General features: G+C 38.3%; 1 protein-coding gene across 7 annotated transcripts in view; it reads left to right on the top strand.

Moving 5' to 3' along the window:
* The window catches only part of HERC1 (HECT and RLD domain containing E3 ubiquitin protein ligase family member 1), a 184558-nt gene that overhangs the window by 141343 nt on the left and 20400 nt on the right, over positions 1-22815 (top strand). For all 7 annotated transcript variants that reach the window (XM_080659702.1, XM_080659704.1, XM_080659705.1 and 4 more), the window contains exons 52-69: positions 700-827; positions 1955-2082; positions 2888-3088; positions 4511-4641; positions 5677-5876; positions 6269-6374; positions 10027-10173; positions 10479-10580; positions 11634-11807; positions 13256-13549; positions 15155-15220; positions 15353-15478; positions 16644-16782; positions 17787-17968; positions 18686-18841; positions 20086-20208; positions 21213-21315; positions 22324-22493. In XM_080659702.1, coding sequence (XP_080515828.1) covers positions 700-827; positions 1955-2082; positions 2888-3088; positions 4511-4641; positions 5677-5876; positions 6269-6374; positions 10027-10173; positions 10479-10580; positions 11634-11807; positions 13256-13549; positions 15155-15220; positions 15353-15478; positions 16644-16782; positions 17787-17968; positions 18686-18841; positions 20086-20208; positions 21213-21315; positions 22324-22493 — 2676 coding nt within the window. The remainder of the gene's footprint in view (positions 1-699; positions 828-1954; positions 2083-2887; positions 3089-4510; positions 4642-5676; positions 5877-6268; positions 6375-10026; positions 10174-10478; positions 10581-11633; positions 11808-13255; positions 13550-15154; positions 15221-15352; positions 15479-16643; positions 16783-17786; positions 17969-18685; positions 18842-20085; positions 20209-21212; positions 21316-22323; positions 22494-22815) is intronic.

The following is a 22815-nucleotide window of genomic DNA, read 5'->3' on the forward strand; positions in this document are numbered from 1 at the left end:
TCTCTCATCATTGATGTTTTTATCTCTCTCTCCTCCCTTCCTCTCTGAAAACAATAAAAGTATATATATTTTAAAAAATCATTTCTTAGTATGTATTATTTTATAAAACGTACAAATATGTTGCAGTATTTATACTTTATTGAATTAAATATGTTTTTAAATTAAATAAACATGTTTAGTAAAGATTTCAACAGGTTTCAGATAACTGAAATGATTTGGTGCATAATACTTTAAAGCTATACTTTAAATAGGTGTGTATTCACAAGCTAATTAGAAAAGAATGAGACCATGCCTATTGCATTATAACATAGATACTTTCTTTTACAATTTAATGATAGATTTATTTTTTTTATTATTATTATTTTTTAAATTAACTGCTTTTTTTTTTTAAAATATATTTTATTGATATTTTACAGAGAGGAAGGGAGAGGGATAGAGAGCTAGAAACATCGATGAGAGAGAAACATCGATCAGCTGCCTCCTGCACACCTCCCACTGGGGATGTGCCCGCAACCAAGGTACATGCCCTTGACCGGAATCGAACCCGGGACCCTTCAGTCCGCAGGCCGACGCTCCATCCACTGAGCCAAACCGGTTTTGGCTAGATTTATTTTTTAATTTGATAGAACTTTTTCAAATGACAAAATCATTTGAATTAAAACTTGCTCATATATTGCTGGACATTTTCACCTTTTCTAGGTAATGACGTGTGTTTGGTGTAATAAAAAAGGACTCTTGGCTACAAGTGGCAATGATGGCACCATCCGGGTGTGGAATGTTACCAAGAAGCAATATTCACTGCAACAGACCTGTGTGTTCAACAGATTGTGAGTGCTAACATGACCTTTCTTGTGCAACATCTAAAGTAAGAGAATTCTAAACATGCTGTATTTTGGTTGTGTTAATGTAATCAAACTGTCACTAAAATTTTTTGCAGTTTTTTTTAGAATAGTCTTACTATATCCCCAGTGTATGTTTTTAAATATTCAGAACTAGAGTCCTGGTGCACGAATTCATGCACTGTGGGGTCCCTCGGCCTGGCCTGAAGGATTGGGCCAAAACTGGCTCTCCAACATCCCCTGAGGGGTTCCAGATTGCGAGAGGGTGCAGGCCAGGCTGAGGGAGGTTGGCCAGCCAGGGAGGGACCACAGAAGGGCTCCAGGGTTTGTCTGGCCCGTCTCGCTCTGTCCCAATCGGCCAAACCCCAGCAGCAAGCTAACCTACCGGTCGGAGCATCTGCCCCCTGGTGGTCAGTGCATGTCATAGTGACTGGTCGACCAGTCGACTGTCTGCCCCCTGGTGGTCAGTGCATGTCATAGCAAGTGGTTGAGCAGCCTTAGCATATCATTAGCATATTACACTTTGGTTGAATGGACGACTGGACACTTAGGATATTAGGCTTTTATTATATAGGATAATATTTGGCAAGTAAAATTATTAACTACCAATATCTGGAATTACTCAGAATTAAATCAAAATCTATTATCTTGCAAATAAATGTTCATTTCTGTAAAACAGTAGGCTAATATTCCATCATTCTTTAAGGATTATTTAGGAATTAGAGTAATGATATTTCTTTTGTAGTAGAATGTAGGTAGCTATAGTAGGTGTTCCTTTTCCGTGAACTTTCTAGAGATCAGGCAAACAAGACTCAGTGTGTTCTGAGTAGAAACCATTGTACAACCCACACAGAATCAGAATGTCTTTATTGACAAATGATGTTCTATATTAAAGGATGTATTATCCAAGCATCACTCTTTTATAATTCTTTTTTTGACATTATGACAAACACTAGAACATGTGATTGTCAAATACTGTTAGCCAAGTTTTTGAAATGTTAAGACTCTGCTATTATATACTGAGGTCTACATGAAACCCTTACTTTAAGATTCGAGGTTTAGTTTACTTTTGGATGATGGGGATTAAAATTTCATACTTATCTATTATTTTCTAGGGAAGGGGATACTGAGGAAAGCCTGGGGTCACCCAGTGATCCAAGTTTCTTGCCTGTTTCCTGGAGTATCAGTGGCAAATATCTAGCTGGCGCTTTGGAAAAGATGGTGAATATCTGGCAAGTTAATGGTAAGTCATGTAAATACTGAAGGCACTTTTGAGTCCAAGCAATAGCTTCCCTTCACCTTGAAACTCACAGTCTGTTAATCAACTGTGAAAATCTATGCATAATGTGGTTTAAATTAAAGAGGAAGTATTCATTTCCTGATTTTCCTTTCTTGGAGTTTCAATTAATCCAGTAGCTGTAAACTAAAAATTCTTTTCATGTACCACTAAATATTCAGAGTAGGATTTGAGGAGTAGTGATCACTGAATTTTCAGCTATGTATTCTTTTAAAACACTTGAAAATATTTTTATTATTTATGTCTGTTTCACTGGTAAAAATTCTTGTCAGTTTTTAATAATACCTCTCTCGAAAGTAAAAATCAGTAATGTAATCCTAAACAAAAAAAAATAATGTAATCTTGGGCTTATCAGTATTTTGTTCATTTTTGTACATTTGAGGAATGGCTGTTCTACTTCACATATGTGAAGGACTAGCTAGCCTTAACTGTAGGTAAATTTCTTATGTTAATTTGTTTTTCAGAAATTATTAGGAAAGGACTTAAGTGATTAACATTTGTACACTATTTTCCTTTACTCTTTTTAATACAAAGTTACCATTCTTGTTCCATTTATAGTTTTTGAAAAGCCTATTAATGTCTTAATCTATGTCTTATCTAAATGAAGGATTCTGTCTAATATTCATTGGTAGTCTATTTTGAAAATGGGGACTGCTTTGAGCTATGTTAGAATTAAGTAGCATTTATTTTTGTTCTTGTTATTGTTTTTAAGAATTAAGTAACAAGCAGTTAACATTTTCTTTCTCTTTAGGAGGAAAAGGATTAGTAGACATTCAGCCCCATTGGGTATCTTCCCTGGCTTGGCCAGAGGAGGGTCCAGCTACAGCCTGGTCAGGAGAGTCTCCAGAATTATTGTTGGTGGGGCGGATGGACGGATCTCTAGGATTAATTGAAGTTGTTGATGTGTCCACCATGCACCGTCAAGAATTGGAGCATTGCTATCGAAAGGATGGTAAATGACCAGATTTGTGTCTAGTTGAGAGAGTGATTTTTTCTAATCCAAATAGACTATGGTTTTTTTTTTAACTTGCTTTTAAAAATGCTGAGTGAATGTTACTTTTGGCTTTGTTTTCTGAATTGTCCAATTGGTGTTTTATTTTAATTAGTTACTAAGTTGAAAGACACTTCTCTTCCAACCCATACCAGAGGTCTCTGCCAAAAGAGATCTAATAGTGTTATATTAGTCATTCATCTTTTGTGTATCTGAACACTTATGACAGTCTCTAAGTCTTCTTTGGAAGTTAGGAATGCCCAAGAAAAAAAAAGATAATCATTGGTAGAGATGAAATTGTTAACAAATGAGTGAAATTGAGGAACTGGGGGAAAGAAGAGGAGAGGGTAGTTCCTAGTCTTTCAAGAGATAATAAGAAGTCTACTTTCATTTATTTTCTCACTTTGTTCCCTTTGGGTACATCTTACTGGATAGTTTTTGTTAGTTTGGATTAGTGGGCTCTTTCAAAGTTCACAGCCCTATTTTTCAATGGTACTCTGTTAACAGAATAGAACAATTTGGGGATTTTTTTTAATTTTTTTTTTTAATACATTCATAGGGTTTAAAATTTCTTAAACTTAGAAAGTTATACAACAAAAAGTTTTCCTCCCATCTGCTTAGTTCTCATGTCCCCATTCTACTCACACAAATAAATACTGTTTTTTACTTATTTCTGTAGCTATCCAGTGTTATATATACTTAAAGAAGCAAATATGAATATGCCTTATTGGAATAGAATCTGCTTGATAGAATATGGAAACATGCTGAGAAGGATATATTAAGCAAAAGAAGGGACAAGTCATTTTCTTTCTATGACTTGGGCTATTTCACTTCTCAATTTCATGGCAGATTCTGGTCCAAAAGGAAAGAACCTGGTACAATCACTTAAAATCAGCATGGGAATTCAATATTTGTCCTTTTCAATACCCACCTGAAAATAATGAAAGATTTAAAAAATGAGGTATTCCATATACTTGAAACTAATACAAAATAATAGTGAATGTAAACTATAATCAAATATTAAAATACATATACAGGATGTCCCCAAAAATGTATACACACTTTGAATACCATTATTAATTCCAATGGGTTAAATCTGAAAAGAAAGTAACATCAATTGAGTTATCAGCTGTTAAAATGTATATACATTATTTGGGGACACCCTGTATATATTTTAAGTGTGGTAGTCCTTGTCACTTGTAAATAACACTTGTAAAGTGGGTTACATGGAATCCTTGCAATAAGCCTACATTTTATCTAAATTCATTACAGAGATGTCTGGAAACTTACAATTTTGCAGGAACATATATTTTTTGCAGTCTTTTGTCTTTTTAATGACAAACAAGCCTCTCTTTTATTTTCTTTTTATTCTTATCATGTTAGTGTCTGTAACTTGCATTGCCTGGTTCAGTGAAGACAGACCATTTGCAGTGGGTTATTTTGATGGAAAATTATTATTGGGAACAAAGGAGCCACTTGAGAAAGGAGGCATTGTTCTAATCGATGCACATAAGGTAAAGCATCTTTGCCAGATGGTTATTTTTTTGTGTTTCTTATTGTAGTGTTCCTTGATACTAATTTCTTTTAAAATATTTTTTACATCAGTCACTTATGATTTAATATTTATTGTTAGCTCAGCTGGTGTGGCTCAGTGGATTGAGTGTCGTCCTATGCACCAAGAAGTCACCCGTTTGATTCCTGGTCAGGGCAAATGCCTGGGTTGCTGGCTCCCCATTAGGGGTGTGCAGGGGACAGCCAGTTGATGTTTCTTTCGATCAATGTTTCTATCTCCTTCTCCCTCTTCTTTTGTCTCTAAAAAATCAATAAAAACTATTATTTTAAAAAACAGTAAGCAGGCTTTTAATGTAAAACAAAAAAATGCTATAGTTACACAAAATCTGTAAACCATAGTATATGTAAGAAAGCCATTAGCCAAAAAAGAAGTAAAACCAAAGTAGTGAAATAGGAACATCCTTGGAATATCCCCTGTCAAAGTACCTGCCTCTAATAAGAGAAATTCCATCTATAAGGAATGATTCCTTTACCTTAAACAAAGGTTGCCAGTTCAGATGTTTACAGGGCCAGGTAGGCAAGTAACATAAATGCATGAAGCCAGGAGTATGAAGTTGTGTAGGAGTGTTTAAAAAAACAACAACAAGAACACAATTATAACGACCATATAAACACAAAACATGATTCTCACAAGTATTTGCTATTTTGGTTTGAGGGGTACATTTTTTTAAAGTTTTTTCTTTTTCAAAGTTAATGTCAATAAAGATAACTTAAAAATACTAATGAGGGGTAACATATTCCTTCAAAGTCAGAATTTCTTTAACCAATATTTATTGAGCATTGACTATAGCAAATAATATGATGCAGACTATATTAAAGGGTGAGTTGGGTCTAGTGATTGGGAACCATATAACAGTATCTGATTTGCATATAATGTTGATTTCCAAATAAGTGCTAGAATAGGTCATAAATAATTGAGTTTAATGTATTTGTGAAGGAAGTATTAATATGATTTTTTCTCCCCTTACTGTTTTAAGGATACTCTTATTAGTATGAAGTGGGACCCAACAGGTCATATTCTTATGACGTGTGCCAAAGAAGAAAATGTGAAACTCTGGGGGCCTATTTCAGGATGCTGGTGCTGTCTACATTCACTGTGCCATCCATCAATTGTAAATGGCATCGCGTGGTGCAGCCTCCCAGGGAAAGGATCCAAGTTGCATTTACTGATGGCTACGTATGTTGTAAATTTGTGTGTGTGTGTGTGTGTGTGTGTGTGTGTGTGTGTGTGTGTGTACATCTATCTTAATTTTTATGTTAATATAAACTGTTACTTGCATTACATGTGGCTTCTCCGTACTCTTCAAAAGTTTATTGTCAGGTGTTAATCTTAAAATGTGTAATATTATAAGATCACCGTAGAGAAATAAAGAATTTGAAACTTGGTATGTGATCTACTTATCTGGGTGTGATGATGTTAGAATATCGGACCTAGTTGTATTATAGAATACCTACAACAAATAAATTTTAAAATAATACTGTAGTAGTTCTATCAGTTGATTGTTATTTGAAAATATTTTTACTTCTGCATATTGACATGTTTTGGTTTTATGTGATCACTTTTTTAAGCGGCTGTCAGAGTGGCTTAGTATGTGTTTGGCGTATTCCACAAGGTACCACACAAACCAGTGTGGCTACTTCAGAAGGATGGTGGGACCAGGAATCAAATTGCCAGGTAAACATTCTGGTGTTTTTTAAAACCTTATTTGAAACCATAAATAGTATAAGTCATCAAAAGACAAGCACCATTAAGGAAACGTGAATAATTGTCATGCTTATGTGCTCTCTGAATTGGATTATTTTTTTGTAAGTCATAGACACCATATTACTTGTTAAGATGAGATATTCAATAAGTATTGAGTGATGATCATTTATGGGTAATGGATATAATCGATACCACAGGTAGATGAATCCTAAGTTAAGTCTTTGGTACAGTGCAATAGGAACACCACGGGAGCACACCTTATCTAAAGTATCTCCTACTGATACCAGAATTCCATCTATGAAGAGCAATTCCTTTATCTTAAACAGAGGTTATGAATTCAAATATATGCTTACAGGGCCATCTAGGCAAATAAAAATTCCTGAAGCTGGGAATTGGAAGGTGTGGAGAGGGTTAAAAAAACACACACACAAAAAACAGAAGTGCACGTGCTTCATATAATGGGCACAGTTGCTACAAAGCTGTTTGTTACCCTGAAGAAATAAGAGCCTATTGCTACCAAATTGTCTAATTTTTTTATAGAAGCCCAAAATCCAGTGTTTTAAATAAAATCTCCCAATATTACACATTTTGATACCTGTCTTAAAATTCTTTACAACACTGGATGGCCAATCAAATTGCATCCCTGAGCTAACAGTTTGCAACCTTTGTTGCTCTTTCTTTTGTTCATTACACAAACACCCCTGGAAGAAATAGGTTTTATGTCATCTTTGGATAGATGAGTACATCTGATATTATACTCTGTCATAACTAGAAGGAAGAGGAACCTTAAGGGCAGGGAGAAATGGGTAGGGAAGTATGGATAGGTAGCTTATTAATGAGAGGAAGATATCTCAGAGGTGGAGGTGAAAGCACTAAAGATAAATCTGGTTTGCTCTTTGTGGTAGAGAGCATTTAGACATGCCTTACCTGTCACACTTCTAAAACCTACAGAGCAAACACCAAATTAGACACCGTATGAGAGAACCATATGCAACAAAAAGAGGGGCCTGTTTGTATAGAGCCAGCATGTATAATTCATAAATGTTAGATGCTGAAAATGAAAATTACATAAAGCTCATGTTAAAAATTAAAACACTCATTAAGAAGTAAAAGTTAGGAGAGAAACCAAGATGGCAGCATAGGTAAACACCTAAACTGCTGCCTCGCACAACAATTTCAAAACTACAACTAAAACACAAAACGGACCTCATCCAGAACCACAGGAAGGCTGGCTGAGTGGAAATTCTACAACTAGAAGGAAAGAGAAAAGCACACTGAGACTCACAGGAGCTGCAGAAGGCAGAGGTAGGGAGGTGTGCGCGCAGAGAGGACTGGCAACTGAGTGCGCGGCTGGCTTTCTCAAGCGGGAGGGAGACAAAAGCCCCCGACTGCTCTGAACTCCAGTTCCAGGCGAGACTCGGGACCCAGACTCATTCAGGGAGAAACTGTACTGTCTGGCAGTGGGCGAAACTTGAGGGCGGCTTTCTCTCAGAGGTGCTTGCAGCGATTACCGCGGGAGACCGAGACACGGGGGCCTCTTAGGGCAGGGCTAATGGGAAGCCATCGCTGTTGACTCCGCCCTAAGACTCCGTCCCATCCAAGCTGAGCGCAGAGGCTTTTGCAAGTCTTGTCTCATAAGGGTGTCTCCAGCACAGAAGTTCTCCCAGCATAGACACAGTTGATCCTCACAGCCAATTGGCCTGGAGGTCATTTCCTCCCGGTGATACCAACAACAATCAAGGCTGAATTACAACAAGACTGTGCACACAGCCCACAAAGGGGTGCACCAAGAGTGTCCACCTCAGCCCCAACTGGTTTGGCTCAGTGGATAGAGTGTCGGCCTGCAGACTCAAGGGTCCCAGGTTTGATTCTGGTCAAGGGCATGTACCTTGGTTCTGAGCACATCCCTAGTAGGAAGTGTACAGGAGGCAGCTGATCGATGTTTCTCTCTCATCGATGTTTTTAACTCTCTATCCCTCTCTCTTACTCTCTGTAAAAAATCAATAAAAATATATTATAAAAAAAAAAAAGAGAGAGTGTCCACCAAAGGGTAACTGGGGAGGCTGAGCCACTGGGCCCTATAGGACACCTAGCACACAAAGCCACTCTATCAACTCAGGGAAGTAGCCAAAATGCGGAGACAAAGAAACAGGTCACAAATGAAAGAAATGGAGGAAAGCAAACTACTGGATATAGAGTTCAAAACCATGGTTATAAGGTTTTTCAAGAATTTTCTAGAAAAGGCCGATAAATTTAGCAAGACCCTCGAGGATATGAAAAAGGACCAACTAGAAATTAAGCATACACTGACTGAAATAAAGAATAATATACAGAGATCCAACAGCAGACTAGAGGATCCCAAAAATCAAGTCAAAGATTTGAAATATGAAGAAGCAAAAAACACTCAATCAGAAAAACAAAAAGAAAAAAGAATCCAAAAATATGAAGATAGTGTAAGGAGCCTCTGGGATAACTTCAAGCATTCTAACAACCGAATTATGGGGGTGCCAAAAGAAGAGAGAAAGCAAGATATTGAAAACCTATTTGAAGAAATAATGACAGAAAACTTCCCCTACCTGGTGAAAGAAATAGACTTACAAGTCCAGGAAGTGCAGAGAACCCCAAACAAAAGGAATCCAAAGAGGACCACACCAAGACACATCATAATTAAAATGCCAAGAGCAAAAGACAAAGAGAGAATATTAAAAGCAGCAAGAGAAAAACAGTTAGTTACCTACAAGGGAGCACCCATACGATTGTCAGCTGATTTCTCAACAGAAACTATGCAGGCCAGACGGGAGTGGCAAGAAATATTCAAAGTGATGAATAGCAAGAACCTACAATCAAGATTACCCAGCAAAGCTATCATTCAGAATTGAAGGTCAGATAAAGAGCTTCACAGATAAGAAAAAGCTAAAGGAGTTCATCAACACCAAACCAGTATTATATGAAATGCTGAAAGGTATTCTTTAAGAAGAGGAAGAAGAAGAAAAAGGTAAAGATAAAAATTATGAACAACAAATATATATCTATCAACAAGTGAATCTAAAAATCAGGTGAATAAAAAATCTGATGAACAGAATAAACTGGTGAATATAATAGAATCAGGGGCATAGAAAGGGAGTGGACTGACAATTCTCGGGGGGAAAGGGGTTTGGGGGGTGCGGGAAGAGACTGGACAAAAATCGTACACCTATGGATGAGGACAGTGCAGGGGGCGGGTAAGGGCAGAGGGTGGGGTGGGAACTGGGTGTAGGGGAGCTATGGGGGGAAAAAAGAGGAACAATTGTAATAATCTGAACAATAAAGATTTATTTTTTTAAAAAAGTAAAAGTTAGAATTTTCCTATGTCTGAGGGATAATTAGAAATGTAGAAACTTCTGCCAGTTTGAAAAGTTAGGAAACAGCTTAGAAGTATATAAAAAAAGATGAAACTCACCTGAGCAAAGAATTAAGGTTAATGTTTTATTATTTCCTCATTCAGGCTGATCCTTCTGAGAGTTGTCCTTCCCTCCTCCCTAATGTTACACTGAAATATAAAATTTCCAAGAATGAATTGTAAATCTTGAATCTATAAATTATTTTACTTTCAATATATGTTAAAAATAAAAATGAATTGCAGGATGGATATAGGAAACCAGCTGGAGCCAAATGTGTTTATCAGCTACGAGGACACATCACCCCTGTCCGGACAGTTGCCTTCAGTTCAGATGGGTTGGCCCTGGTGTCTGGTGGACTAGGTGGGCTCATGAACATTTGGTCTTTAAGGGTAAGAGTACAGATGTTATTTTTACCTTAAATGTTTTTACATTAACTTACATATGATGAAAATTAATCCAACCAATTCTAGGAATATTTTGTATAATATCTTGAATACTGGAGAAACTTATTTCAGAATCCTCCACTCTTTTAATTTTTCTTATTGAAAGTGATCTAGGCTCTAGAAAATTGGATAGAAGGTATATAATTAGACATCACCAAATTTAGTGTTTTTGTCAATGTGAAGTATAGATTTAAAATGTAAATAATAACTAAGATTAAGTAATGTGTATTGATAAATGCATTTCATTTTAGGATGGTTCTGTCTTGCAAACTGTTGTGATCGGCTCTGGAGCTATTCAGGCCACAGTATGGATTCCGGATGTTGGGGTTGCTGCTTGTTCAAACAGATCAAAGGTAACTTGCAATTATATAAAATCATAGGATATCAGCCTATAAGGTATCTTAGAAATCATGGTCAAACATCACACTTTACAGAGGAGAAAACTGATATTCAAAGGGATTGTTTCTTGCAGTTATTTAGTGGCAGAAAGAGAACTAGAACCCAGGTCTCCACTCGTTCTACTATACCCTAGACATCAGTGAAATGTTTAATTATTGAACGGCTTTATTTCCATTGGAAATTATTTGTGGATTTTGACTTTCTGCCATTTTTGAGAAAGCAGCAGACTTTCTTAAAAGAAAGTTCCCTAAAAGAAGAACCATCCCAAAGATTTTTAACTCAAGTATACACAATATATTTTGTCTTCCAAATTTAATATTCTGTGAAGAAAAATACTAGCCCTCTGCTGTTAAGTAATTCTATGATATGACATTATTCCCTATAGTATTGCCTTTTATACCTTTAATGAATACAACCAATGTGCTGCTTTGGTTTACACTTTGTGTGGTTAAATGATATTAAAGTAGAGCTGTAGACCTGCATGAATAGTCCTACTGAAGTCCAATATAGAAGCAGACCCTAGGCAGTAGTATAATAAACTATAAAATTTCCAAGAATGAATTGTAAATCTTCACGTTCTAACTGTGGCTTGTGTATAATAAACTATAGCACCACAGTTAGAACGTGTTGCTTCTTTTGCAGATATGTCCCTCAGCAGGCAGGGTACTTCTTCCTCTAGTACCCTGTGGTCATGTCAGACTTTTAAGTTACACTAGATGCTTTGTCTTACAAGTCCTATGTATAGCAAATAATTGCTATTATCTCTTTAAGAAGAATCAGCTATCCAAGGTAGTTCATAAATTTTATGGTTATTTATTATTCACCTGTTTTTACTTAGACAAAATTTAGGATGTTTCAAAGTTCATAGGCATTAAAAGTACAGCATAAAATGTCCAAAAAGCAAATGTATTTAATGCAATTATTGATATGAACCTTCTCAGATGTGGATGGTGATAGAATTTTCTCATATTAAAACAAATCATATGGCATGATTTATTTCCCATCAGGATGTTTTGGTCGTGAATTGTACGGCAGAATGGGCTGCTGCCAATCATGTGTTAGCAACCTGCAGGACAGCCCTGAAACAGCAGGGTGTCCTGGGACTAAACATGGCTCCCTGTATGAGAGCATTTCTGGAGCGGCTTCCCATGATGCTGCAGGAACAGTATGCCTATGAAAAGGTGAGCGATTACACTCATTCTGACATTTACAGATGCCTGGTGCTTTGGAATTTGAGTTTATCCCTTAAGACGCAGGGGTCCTCAAACTTTTTAAATAGGGGGCCAGTTCACTGTCCCTCAGACGGTTGGAGGGCCGGATTATAGTTAAAAAAAAAAACTATGAACAAATTCCTATGCTCACTGCGGGCCCGGGACGAGTCGGCTGCTAAGCAGGACAGGCAGCGGCACCCGGCGGGCCGTATAAATGTCCTCGGCGGGCCGCATGTGGCCCACGGGCCGTAGTTTGAGGACCCCTGCAAGAGCATGAGATCTGAGGAAAATACATGGAGCTATTTGGGCAGAATCAAATGAAGCTAAGTCATGCCTAAAACAGTTGTTAATAATCCTAAGTCTACTCCTACTTTATTTAAGTGAGAATACAGTTTTAAAATGACCCTTAAATTTGTGTAGTGTTTATATCATTCTTCAGATTATTTATTGACTCCAAAATTTTTTAAAATACTTGTGCCTCAGAGTATCATCTTCCCTTTTTTAACCCATATATCTATTTTTATGTGGTTTTGCCATCCCAAAGTTGGGAGATGGGAGTGATTGTGGGTGTCAGAGTGAACAGCTTTTCCACTTATCAGGTGGACCTCGTGGAAAGTTGTACGGAAGGGCTAAGGTTGAACTATTAAACAGGTCATTAAATACTAGATGAGGAATTATGGAATGTGAGCCTGAGTAACCTGTCTTTCAGGCCTTACTAGTCACTGTGCTGCCTCCTAGGTAAAGCTTGTTGGGTTTGGTTGTTTTGTGTTTGGGAGTTGTTCTTGTTTGTTTGTTTGTTTGTTTGTTTGTTTGTTTTTTGTCAAGCTACAATAATGTTATTTCACTGATGTATTTGCCCAGGTTTTCTATTCTGAATCCCTTAGCTCTTACAGAGTTGTTCTGCTAAGACCAGGGAGAGCCATGAACGAAGAATATTCTTCGCTACCAGGCTTCCCTTGGGTAAAGGAGCAGTTGTGAGAGGGAGCAGATTTCTATGGTTCAGTTGTTACCGGTCTGCTTTTTTTTTTTTTTTTTTTTTTTAACTTAAGAAAAACTAATGAAAATATACTAAATACAATGAGATATCCTGAATTGGATTCTGGAGCAGAAAAGGGGCATTAGTGGGGAAAAATAAAACAGAAATAAAAATTGTGTTGTTGAGTTAGTATTGTACCAATGTTTATTTCTTAGTTTTGATAACTGCACCATAGCTATGTAAGATGTTAACATTAGAGGAAGTTGTGTGAAAGGTTTTCTGTACTATCTCTGCAACTCTTTATATCTAAAATTATTTCAAAGTAAAAAGTTTAAAAAACAATAAACTTAAAGAATAAATTACAGGCTTTAGGTGTGCACTAGGTTAATTTAGAATATTTGGGAAAGGCTCTTCAACATAATGTTCTTGCATTTTCTCTTAGCCTCATGTAGTTTGTGGCGACCAGCTTGTTCACAGCCCCTACATGCAGTGTCTGGCCTCCCTTGCTGTGGGACTTCATCTGGATCAGCTGTTGTGTAACCCTCCAGTGCCACCACACCACCAGAACTGTCTCCCTGACCCTGCATCGTGGAATCCGAACGAGTGGGCCTGGTTAGAGTGTTTCTCAACCACCATAAAAGCTGCTGAAGCCTTGACCAACGGAGCACAGTTCCCGGAATCTTTTACTGTTCCCGATCTAGAGCCAGTTCCAGAGGATGAACTTGTATTCCTAATGGTAAGTGTAAGGTGAACTGCTGTTATTTGCAGCTGCAATTGTATCATGGGTGTTTAGCATATAGCAGACCCTCAGTAAGTATTGGCTAGCTTGAGTAGCTAGAAGCATACCCTTAGATAAATTTAAAATATTTTGCTTTTAGATAGTATCTTTCAATCTGATGACATGAGAACTGTGGAGCTCTTGTAAACATGCTGGCTCTGAATGATATAGTCCCATATCTCCTCCCCTCCCCCTTTTTTTTTAAATCCCTAAGTGCCTTGTTAGTATATATTTTATTTGTACAGGGTGGAGCAAAAATAGGTTTGCAGTTGTTTGTATGGAAAATATTATAGTAATTAATAAATAGTAATACAAGAATAAACTGTGTTTTGCATATTCACAACTGTAACCTACTTTTGCCCCATTATGTATATACTAGAGGCCCGGTGCACGAAATTTGTGCACGGGGGGGGGGGTGGGGCGGGGCAGTGTGTGTCCCTCAGCTCAGCCTGCACCCTCTCCAATCTGGGACCCCTCGAGGGATGTCCGACTGCCCATTAGGCCCAAACCCAGGCCAGTAGGATCAGGCATAAACAGGCAATCAGAACATCCCTCTCACAATCCAGGACTGCTGGCTCCCAACTGCTCGCCTGCCTGCCTCCCTGATTGCCCCACCACTTCTGCCTGCCAGCCTGATTACCCCCTAACCACTCCCCTGCCAGCCTGATTGATGCCTAACTGCTCCCCTGCCAGCCTGTTTGCCCCTAACTGCCCTCCCCTGCAGGCCTGGTCTCCCCCAACTGCCCTTCCCTGCAGGCCCCATCGCCCCCAACTTCCCTCCTCTGCCGGCCTGGTCACCCCTAACTGCCCTCCCCTGCTGGCCTGATCGCCCACAACTGCCCTCCCTTGAAGACCTGGTCCCTCCCAACTGCCCTCCCCTGCTGGCCTGATCGCCCACAACTGCCCTCCCTTGAAGACCTGGTCCCTCCCAACTGCCCTCCCCTGCTGGCCATCTTGTGGCGGCCATCTTTTGTCCACATGGGGGCAGCCATCTTGTGTGTTGGAGTGATGGTCAATTTGCATATTACTCTTTTATTAGATAGGATTTTAGCATCTTTTCCTGGTCATCTTATGAGATTTATTCCACATATGGATTCAAATTATTTGGCACTTCAGCCATATTTTTAATTACCATTACATAAGAATTATGGAAGAGCATTCTGATGGTATCTAAGAGTATCTTGCTATAGAAACTGTCATTTTATAGATGAGGAAACTGAAACAAGTCCAGCAAAATGAAGTGACCTGCCCAAAGCTATACAGCAAGTTCACAGGGTCAGTGACTCTTGCACATGACTTTGTACCTGCAGGTGCTCAGAAGTTAGCTTTGAATTTCCAAGGCAATTGTGATAGTGATATAATTGATAGTGAAAGTGTTTATAATAAAGGGAAATATTAACAATGCAAAAAATTAAGTTTGGTGTAATTATAAAATTGCTCTTAATTTCTCATAATATTACTAAGTTCTCTTTTGGAAAGAAGACTTAGTTATTAGAACAACACTTAGTTGTTATTTAAAAACAGATAAGCAAGATTGATCCTGATGTTTGCTCTATCTTGCAGGATAACAGTAAATGGATTAATGGCATGGATGAACAAATTATGTCTTGGGCAACTTCCAGACCTGAGGTCAGTAAAGATGAAGATAATTATATGGTTTTTCTCAGTAAATCTTCTCATTCTAAATGCTTGTGTGTTTGTGCCCTGGTGTCTCCCATAGAGACTGGCACACACTTGATACAGATGATTGTGTTTTTCCAGGACTGGCACTTGGGAGGTAAATGTGATGTCTACTTGTGGGGTGCTGGCAGGCATGGACAGCTGGCAGAAGCTGGAAGAAACGTAATGGTACCTGCAGCAGCTCCATCATTCTCACAGGCCCAGCAGGTAACTAACAGGGTAAAGAAACAAAGAAGGAACTTGGGAACTGACAATTCTGATTCTCTAACTGTCAGTAATTTACAGTAGAATAAAGTTTGTCCATTTCATAGTCTTCTGTAAGAAATCACTAAAGAAAGTCATGATGTTAAAGCTTCCAAATAAAAGCTTTCTAAGATTTTTATCAGACTTAAGTTTTGTTAATAAATTTCTAAATTTTTCTTGCTTTCATGTGTAGTGAATTAACATCTTGATTTATTAAGCCTGATCACTATATATTTATAGAAATTAAGATAATCCTAATTATTGATTCTCTCTTTGCAGCTATAGAAATACTATGGTCTTTAGCCAGATTTAATTGACACTCCTTCCCTCTTCTAATTGTGTACTATATTTCCAAACCTTTCTTTCTTTTTTTCTTTAATCCTAACCTGAGGAAATTTTTTCCATTGTTTTTCAGAGAAAGTGGAAGGGAGGGAAGGGCAGAGAGAAAGAAAGAGAGAGAGAGAGAGAGAGAGAGAGAGAGACATCAATGTGAGAGAGAGACATCAGTGTGACAGAGAGACATCAATGTGACAGAGACACATCAATTGGTTGCCTTCCTCATACTCCCCAACCGGGGTGAGGAGTAAACCTGCAACACAGGTATGCCCTTGACTGGGAATCGAACCCGTGACCCTTCAGTGCCTGAGCTAATGCTCTAACCACTGAGCTCACCAGACAGGGCTCTAAACTCTTCTTGAGGCAACTGCTTTCTCTTTTGTTCTTCTCTGCCTCATGAAGGCACTATTTTTTCTCCTATATATCCTTTCCAGTTTCTGCCTTTTGCTGACCTGTAGCCCTGTCTTTACTATTTTCCCATCATCCTTTCCTCCTTCTTTTATCAATTTTGTTGTTAAGGTTATTATTTGAACTTTGCACAATTGGCTGAAACTATTTTAAACTATCTTAAATATATTAAATAGTCAAATGAGCCTCATACATCTCTTAATTAAGTAAGCAGTTTTATAATAATCAAGAGCTTATAGGAACCCAAAGTCACATTAACCCCTGGAGTGAAAAGATAACAAAATTGATGAAGGTTTCTTAGGTATACATGGAATCATTTTGAATATTTGCATGTTAAAGCTATATAATAAAGGATAATATATTTAGTTATGTGTTTTTATACTAGGTCATATGTGGTCAGAATTGTACCTTTGTCATCCAGGCCAATGGCACAGTGTTGGCTTGTGGGGAAGGAAGTTACGGCAGATTAGGACAAGGAAATTCAGATGACCTTCATGTGCTGACAGTTATTTCAGCCTTACAAGGTAAAATTATGCTCAATTAAAAGCTGATCAGAAATGATGGCCTAACTATAGGAATGTTTGCTTATATTGGAACTCATCTCAAACCTTTGCTAGATAGTCATATATTAAAGTTCTTGTTTAGACATGTACAACCTTAATTTTCATATTTTAAACAATATTATTTTGCCAGTTACTTATATCAGTGCTCGAATTTAGTGGTATAAATAACTGTTGCAAGACCCACTGAAGGATATAAAATTCTTTAAAAGTGCAAAATTGTAATTAGGCAACTATTAATAGCAGTAGCAATCATGCATGTGCTTCATTAAAATTAAAAATCTGTTTATATGGATATGTATTAAAGACTTTTAAGGGCATCTCTGTCAAAGTTATCTGTGACTTGGAAAAAGAATATCTCTGGAGAAACCACTGCAGGAGACCCTGGCTTGTTCCTTAACTTTGACTTTGAAGCCTACAAAAAGAGAAAAGGAGGATTTTTTAAGTAAAAGCATACAAGTAATGAGTCCAGAACCAATTCCTGATTAGCTCTGAGTTCTCTTCCCTGAGATCCTAGTGTGAAGAGGACAGTAGTGAGAATGGGAGGGCTGGCTGGGTTCCTATCTGGTTCTACTACCCTACCTCTGGGACCTTACACAAGTTAATAGACCTCTTTGTAACTCGGTTTCCCCAATTGTCACAGTGATAGTGATAATATCTGCCTCAGGTTCTAAGTGAAAATAAAAAATGAGATACTTCATGCATTTATAGAAGTAACTAGAACATAGTCCTTAATGACTATAACTGCTGCTGTAACCATCCTCTTCCTTGTCACATTATTGTTTAGTGTAATTGCTCCCAATTTGTTAGGCTGTTTCTGCAAATTTGATTTAAAATTAAGAAATTATTTTTATTTTTGTAGTACTATTTTGTTATATTTCAATTTTGAGAATATTCTGTGGCAGCTGCAAGTAAAGAGGGGAGTTTTAACATACAGTAACTCTTGCTGGGTTTCTGCTCTGTTCCAGGCTTTGTGGTGACTCAGCTGGTGACTTCCTGTGGTTCTGATGGGCACTCCATGGCCCTGACTGAGAGTGGTGAGGTCTTTAGCTGGGGAGATGGTGATTATGGCAAACTCGGCCATGGGAACAGCGACAGGCAGCGGCGACCCAGGCAGATTGAGGCCTTACAAGGAGAAGAAGTAGTGCAGGTCAGGCATGACAAGGATAAGTTTGGCTTTAAATGTCAACATACTAGTTGTCCAATCAAATTCAGGTAATGGGAAATAATAGTAAAAATATATTACACAATCATTATAAGAGATCCATTGCTTTTGGAAAATAGAAAATGAGATAATTCATTCACTTCTTGTGCTTGTCAGACGTTTGAATGGGCTTTGATGTTAGAATGGACTCTTTTTCCTGAGCCAGCTGCTTGGCCCAGGCTTGGGTGCTGCAGGTCCTTAGAGGAAACATTATGGGGTTTAGCTCTTGCCCCACAGTACTTAATACACGAATAAATGGAAAACTTTGCTTTCAACCTATCATCATTGTTACAAAGGCTGAGTTAATATACATTGCTGGAAAATCAATTAGTGATCCAAAATAATACTGTAAAATTGTGTACCACGTTTGAGTTAACAGAGAATTTCCCCATTCATTTCATGTAGTCTAGGTCATCTGTACACAGGTCAAGAGTAGCAACAGTTCTTCCAAGGTATGCAGTTTATCTTGGTCTTCCTGAGGATGATGAGGTAGATCAGACTTAGGGGAGCAGAAGGGCCATTTGGTCAGGTAGAGCATACCAGTCTTGAAGATCCTGATTTATCAATGAAATTTATTACTATACTAATAACCAAAAATGACTGATTTCTTTTTTTCTTAGTATCCCCTCTTAATAAATTGTTTTTCTCCTTGTTTATCTATAGATGTCTTGTGGCTTCAAGCACTCAGCAGTGGTAACTTCAGATGGCAAACTGTTTACCTTTGGGAATGGTGACTATGGTCGTCTGGGTCTTGGAAACACCTCTAATAAAAAGCTTCCAGAGAGAGTGACTGCACTGGAGGGGTATCAGATTGGACAGGCACGGAATAAGTCAATGATATGTTCTGTCATATTGTAGTTGCTTATGTGCTCTGCATGCTCTTAGACACTGTCCTTTCAGGAAGAAAGAAGTCATCATTTATATTTAACTTCATGAACATTTTGCTTGGCTTACTTAATAATTTTTCATGGTTTTTTTCACGTGTGAAAATTCATATTTTAAGTCAATTTCAGTTTGTTTGTCATATAAGTTTGCTTGTCATATTTCATTCCATATTAATTCAGGATTTAAAACCCCCTCCAAGAACTAATACAACTTTATATAAAATTGTTAAATAGTACAAACTTTTGTGACTCCCATCCAATAGACTGGAAGTGGATGGCTGAACTGCAGCATCACTGATAGCTACTACTTGCTCTTAAGCAATAATTGTTCTTGTCCTATAACTGTTAGTATTTTTATTGGAAGACTAGAGGCCCGGTGCACGAATTCGTGCACCAGTGGGGTCCCTCGGCCTGGCCTGCGTGATTGGGCTGAAACCAGCTCTCTGACATCCCCCGAGGGGTCCTGGATTGCAAGATGGTGCAGGCCAGGCCAAGGGACCCCACCAATGCACGATTGGGGCCGGGGAGGGACATGGGAGGTTGGCCAGCCAGGGAGGGACAGCGGGAGGGCTCCAGGGTATGTCCAGCCTGTTTCACTCACTCCTGATCGGCTGGACCCCAGCAGCAAGCTCACCTACCAGTGTCTGCCCCCTGGTGGGCAGTGCACATCATAGCAAGTGGTTGAGTGGCCTTAGCATATCATTAGCATATTACACTTTGATTGGTTGAACAAACAACCAGACACTTAGCATATTAGGCTTTTAAAGTATAGGATAATTCTTGAGTTTATACATGCTAGTAGGCACATTGAGACTTTCTTTTTATAAGGAGATATTTTTTATCTTTTTCTGTATTATTCCTTAGACTTCTCTGGTATGAATGAGTATTTTTGAGTTATATGTACTTTCCCCCTATCTTTTGTGCTCTCTGATTCTGAGTTAGCCACAGATATTTGAAGGATATCCTTTGAAGAAAAATGTTATTTTTTTCTTTGTGAACATTAAGAATTATTTCTTATGGACACTATTTTTTTAACAAATGTAGAAAGCCCTGAAATCAATAAAAATCTTTAGAAACATAGCCAAGTTTTCCTCTAAAGTGGAGAAAAGGGTCCCAGGAATGGGTATGTGTTTTAGGTATTATGATTTGCCTTACTGAACACTCTTGTTATTTCTTCAGGTGGCTTGTGGCTTAAACCACACTTTGGCAGTATCAGCAGATGGCTCCATGGTGTGGGCTTTTGGAGATGGTGACTATGGAAAACTAGGCTTAGGAAATTCCACTGCAAAATCTTCACCTCAGGTCAGTGTTATCGTTAGTGTTTCAGACAACATAGTTTTTGTCTATGTCATTACCTCTTTTTAGTTGGGAATAATTTAAATTTAGCATTTATGGTAATTCATAATGAAGTTTAGAAGCTTCTGTTGCTTATTCTTAAATGTTCTACATTCTACAGCTTGATTTTAAATAAGCCATTAATAGTTAAACTGGATGTAAAAATTCTGCAGAGGTAAGTGTCTATCTCTGTACATGGCTGAACACCTTCCATGTAAAGAAAAAGTAGTATAAACATATCTCCAGGGTATTTTATGGAGGGAACCAGGAACTATCTTACAGCTGCCATGATCAGTTTATTGTTACCGCTGAATTACACAGATACGCACCTCTGTTTAAGAAGTAATAAAAAGGAAATTTGAGTGCATAAACAAATAAATTAGAAGCTCTTATTCACATTATAAAAGGTTTCTTGGCTCTGCAGAAGACCTCTTACATAATTCTTTTATGTGGATTTTCCTAACATTTTTAACAAGCAGCATGATTTACAAATACTCAATTTATATTCAACTCCAGATTCACCAACATATATAGTCTGTGACATCCAGAAAGTTAGACAGGATTCAGCCAGGGATTCACAAAACCAGGAAGTCCCTCTTTGGGGAACATTTAAGCAGTTACTGTTGCCTCTGAAAGCAGAAGTCTGCTGGGAGCAGCCCATGTCTTACAGCAGTCTTCAAAAGGCGCAGGTATTTCTTTGGTTTCTGTTATCCAGAGGAGTGCTTCCACTTCACATGAGGTTCTGGGGGGTTTTGCCAAATGCCCTTGCACACTTCCTCACCCAAATTCAGATAGTTTGCAGAACAATGTGGGAAAATAACATTTAGGAGTGTGGGTTTGAGTGGAAACAGGTAGTTAACTGTTAGTGTTTTTATTGGAAGATAATTCTTGAGTTTATACGTGCCAGTAGGCAAATTCAAGAGTATTTTCTTTTCCTTTTTAAAGTGTGCCTTACACCTTTTATTTTGCAGAAAGTTGATGTTCTGTGTGGAATTGGAATTAAGAAGGTTGCTTGTGGAACTCAGTTTTCTGTTGCATTGACCAAAGATGGTCAAGTGTATACCTTTGGTCAAGGTAAGGCATTTTCTAGGCATTGCATTGCTTGTTTTGTGTACACATATATTATAGAAACATTTGCCTTCAAGTTTTGTAGAAAGTGCTCTCAATTGAGTCATTTTTTGTTCTGGGTGATAAGTAGGTCTATGACCTTCATTCACTAGCTACTTTCCTGTTCCTCTCTGTGAACTTGGTTATAAAGACACTCTCCTCCCTATTGATGGCCCCTCATGCCAAGCCTTCACTCTTGCTAGAAGAGTTCCTGCAAGGCCATTCCCCTCCTTTTTTGCTGCCTTTACCGTGCTGCCACGAACACTGCCTTAACCACCAGAGTGTCTCTGGATCCTGCCTCACTCTCTAGTCCTTCCAGGGACTGGGGGCTCAGATCTTACGAATTCATAGGCTCAAGGTTCAAATTTTGAGGGGCAGAAGGAACCATGTTATCAGAAGGTTTTGTGGGCTCTGTTGGCTGGAGCCTGAGAAGAAGCTGCTGCAGTAGGCAGAAGTTACTTAACGCTTTGGAGAGTACATTTTCAGTACAGTAGTAAGAGTGGAAGTTAAGTTGTAGACAGTGCCCAAGCCAGACAAGCCTAGAGGACATGGAGAAACAGGGACTGGCCTGCACTTTCTAGAAGTGTGGCAGCAAAGGTAAGGGGAGAGGTTGGCTGGAAGTTTGAGGACAAGACATCTTTTCTTAGAATGCAAAAACTTTAGGGCCTTTGTGAATTATGTACCAATCCTCTCAAATATGGGGACACTGGAGTGCCTCTTGGTTTGAAAGAAGCTACTGATTTTAGATTTAGTTTTATTTTTATTAAGAAGGAGTCTGGGACATTTTACAAACTAACAGTTTCAAACTTTTTATGCACTTAGTATCCAGAATACCTTACCAGAATAGCAACTTTGGCCCCAATGAGTTAAATATTTCATTGCCATTCCACCATAAAAATTAAATGATTCCTTAGAAAAACATAAAAGGACTCTGGTGTGCCATCCATAAACTTCCTCTTTGCTGTTTTTTCTCAGATCGCTTGATAGGCTTGCCAGAGGGTCGTGCTCGCAATCACAATCGGCCACAGCAAGTCCCTGTCCTGGCTGGAGTGGTCATCGAAGACGTGGCAGTTGGAGCTGAGCACACACTTGCTTTGACATCAACAGGAGATATATATGCCTGGGGGAGCAATTCAGAAGGACAGGTACATATTTATCTTGCTTGCTGCCCTCATATTCTAGAGAACTGAACATCCTTCAGTCGGGTAAGAGATAAGCTAAAAACCTCATAACGTCTACCACAGTGCCTCAAGCATATCACTTTGCCACAGGACTGATTGCTTTGTGAGTCCATTTATGCATCTCTATCTATCTCTCTTGATCGTGACCAAGTATTATACCATGGTGGGATTTTTTGGTGGGATTTTTAAAAATATTTTTTTATTGATTTGAGAGAGTGCGGGAGGGAAACACTGATGAGAGAGAACCATCAATTGGCTGCCTCCTGCATGCTCCCTACTGGGGATC

The sequence above is a fragment of the Plecotus auritus genome, assembly GCF_963455305.1.
Source record: "Plecotus auritus genome assembly, chromosome: 1".
Classification (NCBI taxonomy): Eukaryota; Metazoa; Chordata; class Mammalia; order Chiroptera; family Vespertilionidae; genus Plecotus; species Plecotus auritus.